The 13,112-nt window shown below is 24.8% G+C and overlaps 1 protein-coding gene across 2 annotated transcripts in view; it reads right to left on the minus strand.

The window, feature by feature from the left end:
* Positions 1–260: 260 nt before the first annotated feature.
* LOC105843752 (uncharacterized) overlaps positions 261–13,112 on the minus strand; it is a 35,737-nt gene continuing 22,885 nt past the window's right edge. Inside the window, exons 5-10 of one of the 2 annotated variants that reach the window (XM_065808945.1) lie at positions 11,228–11,260; positions 9,561–9,715; positions 3,887–3,951; positions 2,929–3,104; positions 519–668; positions 261–433 (exon numbers count right to left, since the gene is read on the minus strand). In XM_065808945.1, the coding sequence (XP_065665017.1) occupies positions 330–433; positions 519–668; positions 2,929–3,104; positions 3,887–3,951; positions 9,561–9,715; positions 11,228–11,260 (683 nt within the window). In that variant the 3' untranslated portion in view covers positions 261–329. The remainder of the gene's footprint in view (positions 434–518; positions 669–2,928; positions 3,105–3,886; positions 3,952–9,560; positions 9,716–11,227; positions 11,261–13,112) is intronic. The other variant, XM_065808944.1, reaches the window with a different exon arrangement.

Raw genomic sequence — 13,112 nt, forward strand, 5'->3', positions numbered from 1 at the left:
GTATCATGCGGTCAAAGACATTAGAAAAAAGGCCAGCTGAACCTAAATTCAAAATTTTTTTGAAAAGTGACCCACCCTATAATATATATAAATATATATATATATATATATATATAATATATATATATATATATATATATATATATATATATATATATATATATATATATATATTATATATATATATATATATATATATATATATATATATATATAGACACACACACAGTAATATAAAGTAACTGGAAAAAATTAGAACGAAAATAAATCGCATTTTTTATCTTACAATAATATAATTTATCTTAAATTAATTCATAAAAACTTTGTCATCAAAAAAAATTACTACGAATAATTTTTACAAAAACAAATACTGTTAAAACCTCTGCCACAAATAAAGAAAATATGCAACCAAATATCAGTTGTGGGGTAAAACCTGAAACAAAAATAGTAACAAAGTATAACATTTTTAAAGACCTATATATAACAGAAATCATTTTTGGTTGAAAAAAACAACTTACTTAGTGCACTATCTTTAATTTTAATACAATTTCCGACAAAACCGTTTCCATAGTAACCTAACTTACAATTGCAGGCAAACGAAAACTTGTCAGCATACTCTATACAATTTCCATTCACGTCACAAGCTCTTGTGTTTTCACATAGACCAGCTTTTAAAAAGATTTAAAAATAAACCACTTTAATTTTCAATGTAATACTTATTTACTGTTTAATTATTACTTATTTTATAAGTAATTATATATTTATAAGTTAATCCCAACTATTAATGACCCGGATAGATCAGCAAAGTTTTTTTTATATTTAATTAGAAATTATAATCATACAACAAATTTTATAAATGTTCTCTAAAAATTGTAAAAATAATCTAAAATATCTTTCGTACACTTTTAAAACTCATTAAGCTTTTATAAAGTATTTGAAAAGGGTATACCATAATAAGAAACTAAAACTAGCTTTTTTGTTGGCTGCTGTCAAGCTGGCTATATTGATGGGGCATCTTTTTATTATTTACCTAATTGCAAAGGAACGCAGCCACTAAGTGCCGACTAAATCATCTGATTAATAGTCATAACACTGATCTGTTTATGGTAACTAATATTATTTATTAGTAACCTAATATAAGTAATATTAAGTTGTTTCGCACCTAGTATTAGTTTCATGATCAACCAACCAAAAAATATAGAACCTGCCTATTTGGTAATAATAACTAATTGACGATGGTATCCAGAAATGGAAAGTCCTATATTAGGATTCTAGGATTCCGGGTATCATTTCATGACAAATAAATAGGACTCAAGATTAACTCCTGTATCTCAAAGCTCAGTTAAAAAACATGTGATTCCAAGACTCCGAGTACAAGTAGAAATAGACAATCTGATATCCAGAATTGAGAGCTATTTAAAATTTACTATGATTAATTATTTTTATCTATCATTGTTTACAGAAAAAAATTATTTACACATGCCACAGTAGATTGTAATTGTCAAAGCATAGAAGCAGACAACTAAGACAACAAAATAGGAACATTAGTACGTTAATTTAGTACTGTCGGACAATCTGGTTTGCATAAATTGCAGTAACTATACTGTAGTTGTGTAATGAAATGCAGAAAACTTATGTTCAGGTTATAAAATATTTTTATATGTTAACCTTTAGTTATTATCGTTTATTAATTTACAACATTTTTGCAAAACATTTTCAAAATGTTTTGCAAATACATTGTGTATGTAAAATGATTAAAAATACAAAAACTTTGTATATCAAATAACTACATAAAACAAAATTATAATGTATTCAAAATGACTTAAAAACTACTAATCTTACTTTAAACTTTTTTTAAATAAAAAATTTCCAATCATTTTTAAACATGACCATCTTGGGAGAATATTATAAAATAATTTTTAAATAAAAGCATTAAATTCTCATTATAAATATTGTTAAAAAATTAAATTTTTATAACAAATAACATAATTTAAACGATCTTAAATTTGTAAATAAAAAAAAGGAAAAAGCGCATTTTATGCCTTTTTTCAAAAATTTTGAAAAAAGGCATAAAATGCGTAGAGAGTTCTCTATATCACTCACTCTAGGGTGTGGATTATATAAGGATGTGGACTATATCAAGGTGTCCTAAAAAACAACAATTATTTAAACTGTCTATACACTAAATTCCGAAATGTGTTCTTTATATTAAAATAACACTGGATTTAAAAATTTTTTAAATAAAAAATATTATTAGGACCCAAGTCCTTTGAACATTTAAAGAGAAGACGTAGTATTGTTTTTTTAATAATTCTAATGTTTTATTGTGGCCCCTCAAAAAAACTATAAGTGTATTAAACTAGCTCTCAAATGAAGCAAAATTAAAGGAAAACTTCAAAAATGAAAATAATATTATAAAAAACTTGTTGAAAAAAAAAATTGTAAAACTGCATTTTTATTTACTAAATATCACTTTTTATGCATTAATATAAAGACGTTTAGATAGCATGTATTGGCATTTTTTTAAATTTTTGTTTTTTACCCTAAACCATATAAAAAGACAACCTGTTTTTCTAATTATAAAGATGTAGATAAAAAAATATTTCTCTAACTACACAGATAAAAAAACTTTTTTTACTATTATGCAGATGAAGAGAAAACCCTTCTCTTCTCTTTAACTATGTAGATGAAGAGAAAACCCTTCTCTTCTCTTTAATTATGTAGATGAAGAGAAAACCCTTCATTTCTCTTTAACTACGTGGATCAAGAGAAAACTCTACTATTCTCCTTAATTAGGTAAATGAAGACCCTTTCTAATTAAATAAAAAAAAGCCAACGGTTCCCTCATCATTATTAAATAATAGTAGAAAATAAAAAAAGCCTTTATATAGTAAACTTTTAACTCAATACATTTTTGCTTTCACCTACATTTAAATACTGGATCTTGCTTTAATGAACCAGATAGACTACCACTTGATACAATTGACTCTTTAGTAACATTTATAACTCTATTCATGATTTCATCTGCACAAACAGAACTTGTAGAGTCTCCACAGTTTGGGTTTTTTAAAGAAACAAAGTAATCAACAATTAAACTTCCCATTCTAAAATATAAAACTTTAGTAAAAAAAAAAGACACACGATCAAAATTGGTTATATAAAAGTACATGAAATTTTACTTATATATTACATTGTACTTCTTGTATTGTTTTCATTATTAGTTACTATTAGTTTTGCTATTATATATTATTACTACTTATATAACTGTGTATTTATGTGTGTTTTCTTTTTAAAATTAAATAAGGCATTATTTGTGATAATCCTAAATGATTGATTTTGTTAAAAAAATCATTTTAAAATCTTTTAGCTAAATTCAGAATAGTCTTGTGCTTATTAAATCATTTCTAACTTTTGTTCATTGTAAACGTGCAAAAGATGATCATTTTTATGTCACATATTATCACTTTCAATCAGTGATGCTAGAGATATGCAATCCGTGATGCTAGAGATATGCAATCAATGATGCACTTGATATTTAAGTTTACTGAATTGCAGAGAGTGACTGTTTAAGATTCATTACTTTACAACTCTCTATATATAACATTATATAAATAAATTTACATAAATCTTATTTTTTTATATATACTTATTCTTTATTTACTTTATTTCATTTTTAGTAAAAATACGTTTTTAATAACTTCAGAAAAAAAAGAGTAATAATAACGAGATTAAACTTTTTTGTCATAATAAGTTTCTTACATATGTAGATAAATTAACTTCAGTCAAAATACAGACTGAAGCCCTATCTATCCATATCCTTTTCTATATCATCATCAGTAAAAAAAATTTTCACTGTCGCTGTGATAAAAAATAAAAAAATCTTTACCTGTAACTAACAATATTGACTGTAGAGTCAGTTGCATTAGTCACATTAGAGTATACAGAGCTAATCTATAAAAAATAAATTTTAAAGTTTGATAAACCAAAAAATATAAATAACCAAGATTAAAAACAATTTCGTAATTAAATTTTTATTAATTTTAAATTAATTAATGAAAACAGCAATATTTATATTTTTGAGGACACAGAATAAAAAAACAATCAACACAAATTTCAATTAATAAGATATTGATAAATTTAAATCCACATTTAGTTAGCGCTCAAAGTAAAAAAGTAAAGGCCATTCACTCCACCTCCACCCCTACCTACAACAGTTGATGCTTTGCTTGTGAAATCTAATTTAGAATAATTAAAGCTTTTAGACAGGCTTTTTTTTTGATAATTTTTCTTGATAATAAATCAAAATTACTTCCAAACAAGCTGCATGTAACAATTATTTAAATTGAGAGTTTAAAAACACAAAGCAAAGAATAGCAAAAAAAGCAAGAAAGTGGTTGGTAGAAAACGTAAAAAATTGTAAAAGGTCTTAAAAACATAAAGACAAGAGAGAAAACATTGATGAGCAAATAAAAATACATTTTTGGAGAGAGAGGGCTATTATTGTTTATATATTATTGAAATATTACCAACACTGTATAAACTATAAGCAATAAACAACTGAATTTTGTTTAAGTCAATCAGTTAGTTTGGTTAAATTCACAAGTCACTGCAAACTTCAAGCTGCAGTGATACAGAAAAGATATTACATTCAAAATCGACTGTTTTTTCTAACTAATCAAAAATTAATGATTTTATGTCAAGTATGGAGTATATAGATATGTCATTATTATATGTCATTTAAAAAAATAAAGTATATGTAAATATCAGTTTAGAGAGTGTTAAAAAGAGTTCACCATCAATGAGCAAAACATTTTACAACTTTTTAATGAAATCAGCCTCCTTAATAGCTATCACAGAGTTCAAGAAACCTTATTATCAGCCAGCCACAGAACTATTACACTCATTATAGAGCTGTAACTTCAATGGAAGATAACGGAAAGAATTGAATAGTCTCTACAAGAGGTAAGAGCAAAAACCCATGAGCAGAGTCAAGAAGCATTCATCATACTAGACAAAAAACAATGTAAAAAGTATACATTTACCCCATCCTATTAAATAAAGAAGAGGAACAAGACTGATAAGCAGAAATTTTCAGATCACTCTTAGGTTTTTGTCTTGGACCTTCCACAAGTCAGTAGCCAGATAAACTACCATCTGTTTAGGATAAGTATTTTTATTTAGATACTATCATTAGCCTGTACTCAACCAAAAGCCCTAAAGCTGTGGGTATTTTGTGTCAGATTTAATTTTTTTCCTGAAAAGCAAGTTCTACAAGGCAGTATGACATATATTGGACTTTAAATTTATTCAAAGCATAAGACATGTTATATTGCCTTGTAAAGGTTATTATTTTATTAATTTAAGTGCTAAACTTTTTTTCCAATTACTTTAGAAAACTAAAAGTAAAAAGTTTAAAAATGTTTGAGTAAGAAAGTTTAAAAATGTTTGAGTAAGAAAGTTTAAAAATGTTTGAGTAAGAAAGTTTAAAAATGTTTGAGTAAGAAAGTTTAAAAATGTTTGAGTAAGAAAGTTTTAAATGTTTGAGTAAGAAAGTTTTAAAATGTTTGAGTAAGAAAGTTTTAAAATGTTTGAGTAAGAAAGTTCAATGTTAAATAAAATTTAATAATTCAAAAAATAATAAACAATTTTTTCATTGGTCATGGTAAAGAAAAAATAACAAATGCTCTAATAATATTAAGTTGATGTCAATTTGTTTTGAAAGCATATAGTCTACTTATTTTATTACTAATTATTTATTTCCCACAAAATCCAACCCACTATTTTTTGATTTTTTCTAATTTTTTGATCTTTTATTCTATTTTATTCTAAATTAAAAGTTTTATTCCATCTAAATTTATTGTTACTATATATTTTAATGTAATTAAATATATTATATAATTATATATTAATATTAAATTTTTCTAATTTATTAAAAAATTTATTAAAAAAAACAAATAAATTAAACAAAACATGAGTTTGAACTTGTTGCATTCTTAAACTCTAAAATATAAATCTTGAAAAAGTTGATTCACGATATTAACATGAGTATGGTGCGGTTTGAAAAAGTTGATTCATGATATTAACATGAGTGTGGTGCACTTCGAAAAAGTTGATTCATGATATTAACATGAGTGTGGTGCGCTTTGAAAAGGTTGATTCATGATACTAACATGAGTGTGGTGCGGTTTAAGTTTATTTTACTTAATAAGTAAAAAAAAAAAAGGTAAACAAAGGAAACTCAAACACAGATCATTTATCCATTAATTAGATTTACTTATGTTATTAACTAAAACTACAATATTGAAACTGAAACAAGATTCAATAGAAAGAGCATAGTAAATTGTACATTTTCAACAATATCTTCGCATACAGTTCTTAAATTGCCATTTTTATAACAGTGTCATCACTTTTAATACCATTTAAAACTGAAGATATTTTTTTTTTTAAAAACAAATGGTGTCTCCATAGAAACAAAAAAGTTGAAATATTTTTAAAACATGAGCTAGAGGAAACAAATGTATGAAATACTTTCAAAAAAAGATAACTTTTTGTTATTCTCTATAAAACAATCATTTAAAAAATGTTAAGATCTCAGCCTTTTTAGAAACAATAGATAATTACAACGCCTTAAATCTAACTATAACATCCTACCTATAACACCTTACCCTAATATTTAATTATAACACCCTTATGCAGAAAAGATATTGTTTCTTTTTGAAATTTTGAAAAAAATTGTATCAAAATTGCTCACAAGGTTTTTAGATTTGCTATATTTTTTGTTTTTAAATAATAAATTTTTTTTTACCAACTTCATTGTTAAAGTAAAAATGAGCTTGAACCAGTTCGCATCAAACTTTATCTTCTCCTAATCAATTAATGTTCTTTCAACCTAAAAAATAATCAATAAAGTTTCATTCTAAGATTTGCATTATTTAAAAATTAAGATTAGCATTATTTAAAAATTTATTATGGTTTTTAATTGTTTAACAATGTATCAACAAAACAAACAAAAAAAACTATAAATTTAAGGTTTAAAAATCAGAGTTTTAAATTATTTAAAAATAATTATATATACCAACCTAACATGTAAACCTGAAGGGAATCTGTCATCAGCTATGTTAAAATCCAAGAAACTGTTCTGAATCATAAAAAATGTAGTTTGACTTACTCTCTATCTCTAATTTCTAATCTCTATTTTACTATTTCAATTAACATGTGTAACCATTGAAAAAAAAATTTATGTACTTTTAAATTGGATAAATGCTTAACATTTTACATTTATTGACAAAAGAAAATTTTTTTTTGTTAAATAAACTTATTTCTTTTGAAGAAATATTACACAATAGTTGAAAAAACAGAAAAATCTTTAATATTAAATTTTAATTGTAAATAAAGTTTTGAAACTTTTTAAAAAAAACAGCTGGGAAATTTTACTGCAAACATAAACATTAAAACCTCTATAACTATGCAATAATAGTTATTTGGGGAATTAAATTAACAGTAGTAAACGCAAACTGCAGAAAAGTAGACTATAGGCTTTCAGAAAACAATGGTATGTAGTTCAAGACAATAAAATCATTAAATAAGAAATTTAAGAGATATGCGACATAATGAACCCAGAATACCAGGGACCATAGGAAAACTAATTAAAATTGCCAGAAAAAGATTCATAAAAAGTTAATACTACAATTTATTTAATAAAACATTTATAGATAAATATAAAAGTCTTTGCTTATATTTTATTTTTTGTGGTTCATTTTTTTAAAAAGCTTAGAAAAATATAAACAATAAAACTGTTTTGAAAATCAACTTTAAAAATGTTAAATTTAGTTTTAAATCAATGTTAAAAAATGAACTTTAAATGTAATCAGATTGCTTTTAATGTTTCTTTTTCTCCACACTTGTATAGGTTGACTGGTTTCCAATTATGCCACTCCTTCAATACTCACAATCTTTACTTATTAATCCTAGCCCCCCCCCCCTCATGTTGTCTTGTACAAAGTCTTTTATCTTTTTCTTCAGAAACAGAAGTGTTGATATCCAATTATCTACATCTTTATGCATAACATGTATTAACTTTCCTAGCCTACTCTTTTTCTAGCCTAACCCTGTCAGATACACTAACTAGTGATAGAATGAAACAGGAAATATGCTGAGACCAAAATAAACCAAAATTTTAGGTATACTATTTCAATACAGAAACAAAAACCAACAATTAGGGAAATGTTTTACCAAAACAATTACCAAAATTTTGGGTAAAAAAAATTAATTTCATTACAAAATGTTATCTAAAAATGCAATTTTACATTATTTATTTAGATTTGTTGATTTTTTACATTTGTTGTTTCTTTTTTTTTACGACTTCTTTCCACCATATATAATAATCATAAAATCATAAAAAAAGCCATAAATAAAAATAAGAAAAATAAAATTACTCATATAAAAATCTAAAAAATAATAAAGGGCATCCACAAAATTACAAGCCACGAAAAATCCTTTTTCCCTTTCTATTTAAACTAAATTTTTTTTCTATAAACAAAACGTTATTAGTGCACGATTCAAAAATTTATGCTCACTGCAACGGTTTGATTATTTGCAGTTTTGATATATTTAAAAAGCAGATGGATATTTACTAACTGTAAATCTAAGTAATTTGTGAACAATGGGTTTGAAATTTTTTTCAGAAATAGTAAAATATTTTGTAGAAATTGCAAAAAAATAACTATTTAAATTAAATAAAAATTTAAAAACATACAAATTGAAATTTTGGTTTTCTGTATGTTTTTTAACAAAAATTTTATTAATGAACTTATAAAAAGTAAAATTTTGGTTTTGGTACTTCTTATAAATTTTCAAGTTATAAAAAGTATCAGTTCAAACTAAAATTTTGAGAGAAACAGAAAATCACTAAAAATTAAAATTTTTGTTTAATCACTAACATCAACTCTTCCTCTGCCAAAGTTCAAAAACTTAATTCTTCTCCTTTATTTGAACACCACAAATCTGATCATTTTATCATTTCTTTTCAGATGCTCCTTATAATCAACCTTTGTAATCACTTTGTGTTTCACTGCAATAAATCATAAAAACATGTTCCTTAATTCCTTTAGTCTTTAACACCTCTTGATGTTAGAGTGGTTATGAAGAACTTTATTTTATTGATTAGTTAGTTCATATCCCTAATGATTGGAACTGTAAAAGTTTTAAAAGTTTTCATTAAAAGATTTCTAGGAACAAATTTCAAGATTTTAGAAAAAAAAAGTTTAAAAAATTTTGGTTGGAAGTTTAGAAAGGTTTCAATCGGAAGTTTAAGAAAATTTTGATGGAAAGTTTAAAACCTCAAAAACTCCTCTTAAATATTAATACAAATTCTTTATGAAAAATATCTTTTGTATTTGCTTTTATAGTCAAGTAGATACCATTAAAACCTAAAAATTAAAAACTTTTTTTAGTTTAGCCTAGTAACACTAGATAGCTTGAAAATTTTTTAAACTGGGGGTTTTGAAAAATAAACTTTGACTATCCATTATTTTGAATGTTGAATTTAAGTATCAATATACCCATTGTTTAATAGCTCCATCCATTAAATTATAGCGGGGATCACTACTTGATTTAGCAAGTATAACACCTAGTTGATTAATATTAAAAGATAAAAGTATGCTTCCATCCAATGTTAGGTTGTTAAACCAAAATTCACCACGCAGTGCAATGCCACCTACAAAAGTAAAAACAATTGGTATTATTATTCAATATTTTCATTATCACAACTATTTTAAACATAATAATAATTGCATAAATTGCTTTTATATTATTATATGCAATACATAATTAATTACATTGATAAAACTATGTTATTTAATACACATAATATAATTATAAGGATAAAACTAGGATAAAAAAGTTAATTAACTCTTTGTCACCCAAATTTATGGCTAGAGCCCTAGCGTTTGGTTGTTCAAATAATGTTTGGTTTATTATAACACATTATACATCCTTTTGTTGCATTTTCATTGTGTGCTGTATTATAATTAGATAACGACTAGACTCTGTATGTTGAAATGAGTCAAAACACTTCAACTGTTTTGTGTCCACTAGATTGCTCAGAAGAAGACTCCAGTTATAATCTATAATTTAAAGCATCTTAAACTGAAACTTGAAATTTGAAGTTTTAAAATATAAACTTTAGTTGAAAACTTAAATTGTCAAGTTTTATCAAGTTTATCAATTATGCCATTCTTTTCGTTGTGTTGCAGACATTTGTCATATATATACTACTTTAAATAACAACAAAATATACTGAGAAACATTACTTTGATTAATTTCAGACAACTTATTGGTTTATAACATCATCATTATCTTCTTTAAAGGAGATATCTGTGCCATTAATTACATCATTGGAGTCATTTTCATTAAAATTTGAGCATAAAATCAACAATATCTTTTGTTCAGTTCAGTTTAACACCATTTGATATTTTTTTACAACTTGCCAACTTAAAATGGTGTTAACTAAAACTTTAAATGAATCAGTTACACTTATAGAAAAATATCCTATAGGATAATTTTCTATAAATGTAACTGAGCCTAAAATTTTTGCAGAATCTTTGAGAATATATTGATTTAACATTCGTAGCTAGAATTTCCTAGAGTAAATGATTAGTATAACATTCGTAGCTAACTCAAAAAAGTTAAAGCATCAAACAAAGTGTTAAAACCCAGACTATTATACAATACGAGTTTAAATCCAGTTAATGCCAATTCAGTACTTGAATAGTACTTCAATACACAAAAATGTTGGTCAATAACAGACACTACTTGGGATTAGTTTTTATGACTATTTGTGGCTGTTCCTATACTAAGCCAACAGTATGTTCAGATATATTAAAATTGTATGGAAAAAAAAAGTTCAAAATCGCAATTGTGACACCGTTTAAAAAAATTATTTGTGTGTATATATATATATATATATATATATATATATATATATATATATATATATATATATACATATATATATAAATGTATATATATATATATATATATATATATATATATATATATATATATATATATATATATATATATATATATATATATATATATATATGTATATATATTTTCCTTGTTTATACATAATTAACTGTTTAGAGGTTTTTTTTACACCCAATAAAAATGAACAATCAAAATTTAACAAAAAAAAAGAAAAAAACAAAAAGTAAAGAAAACTTACTAAAATTACTCAAAGGCATCCCTTGAATGTTGTCTTCAATTAAAAGGAGAAAAAATATTAGATAATAAAACTATTGTATTATAATTATATAACTTAATAAGACATTATATTAATTAATTCAGTATATTAAATAATAGATTTAATAAAGAATACATAGGACAAGACCTGGAAAACAACCCCCTTTAGTCTTTTAAGGAAAATTTGAAGTTAGTAAATCTATCTTAAAGCTCAAAATATTATCTTTCTAATAAAAAAAAAAACTTTTAAAATAAAATTCTAATAAAAAAAACTCTTGAAAAAAAACCCTAAAAAATAAGTATTTTATATTCTGTCAAAAAAAAGTTTTTAAATAAGGCAAAAAGTTTAAAGTAAAAATAACATTTGTTACTAAACTTTAGTATTTTCATACATGTAAAAGCATTCTATAATTTTAATTATAGTATTATTTGTACAACAATTTTATTATTGTCAAGTTACAATTCAATTCAGCTATTGTGCCAATCCAGTTTCCTATAGTTCAACAAACTCATCCGTTACTGCACAAGTGGCACAACTTTTGATGTTTTTATAATAGTTAATAATAATATTTTTATAGTTATATATTACATCTGCAATTATTTCCAAAAACTTCTTCAGTAACTGTAATTTTGGTGTGATTAATTTTTATTAATTTTTTCACCCAGATGTCTTCTGGAGTATTTGCTTACTTAACCATTGAACAAAATAAATAGTTTATAACCTCACCTTTTAAATTTATGTCTGGTATTTAAATATCAAAATCACTGTCACTACCTTCCCCTTCACCACTTAGATCAGGGTCACTATTCAAAGGTAAGTCAATATCCATTTGATATGATATAGTATATAAAGCGCAACTATATAAGTAAGGTTAGTAAAGCAACCATGTTTAAATTCTTATTATATTATCCCTATTTAGATAGGGATAATATAATAAGAATTCTTATTATATTATCCCTATTTTTTCAATCTTTGTTGCGGTCAACCATTAAAAAATGTAAAATACACTCATTTGTTTATAAGTTTTACAGATGCAAGAAAACATTTTAACATAATTTGGCAAAAATAAATAAATATCAAAATTCTACACAAAAAGTTTTCGGCTCTACAGCAAAATGAAAAATTTACATTAAAAGGGTAGTTTTCCAGATCTTGATCCACATTACATTAAAGAACCATTATTAATTGTTGTTTGGAAAAAAAAATTTGCATCTTGCAAATTGTTGCATGATGTTGCAAAATGTGCACCATTGCAATTAATATAAAATATACACAGAAAAAAACATATACTGAAACTTTTCAGACCATGCATAAGAATATTGATATATACAAAAAGTTCACCAATTTTACCATAAAACAGCAAACAAAGATGTTTTGGGCTGTGAAGATAAAACTTTAGCTAAGCAATCAGAGAGCAATGCTAAAAAAGCATAACAACCAATCAAAGAAAGAAAATCTAACATAAGCGTAAACCAAGCTCTTAGAGTGTCATAAAAGTAAAAAATCATTGAATATTGTAGAAACTCAATAGACTAACACTGACCCTTTATTTACAGTCTGCACATCGTCAACTAAAAAGCATTTTCTTCTAATTCAGTGAAAGCTAAACAAATTAATAATATTGCTCTAAATACTACAAGTACCACCTTTAGACCAAATGAATATCTTTCGGTGCTTCCAATCCAAATCATACTCACTACTAATGCACATTCTATCGGTCGTAAGGCAGAGCATCTTGTTCAAATGTTTGAAGAGATAAAAGCACATACTGGATTTTTCTCTAAAATATGACTTATCTCTGCCACCATATACCAGAATAACAGCAAACTGTCAGAAAAGCTCAACTATCAGAAAATTTCACAGCTCT

Source organism: Hydra vulgaris, chromosome 11, assembly GCF_038396675.1.
Source record: "Hydra vulgaris chromosome 11, alternate assembly HydraT2T_AEP".
NCBI classification, from domain to species: Eukaryota; Metazoa; Cnidaria; class Hydrozoa; order Anthoathecata; family Hydridae; genus Hydra; species Hydra vulgaris.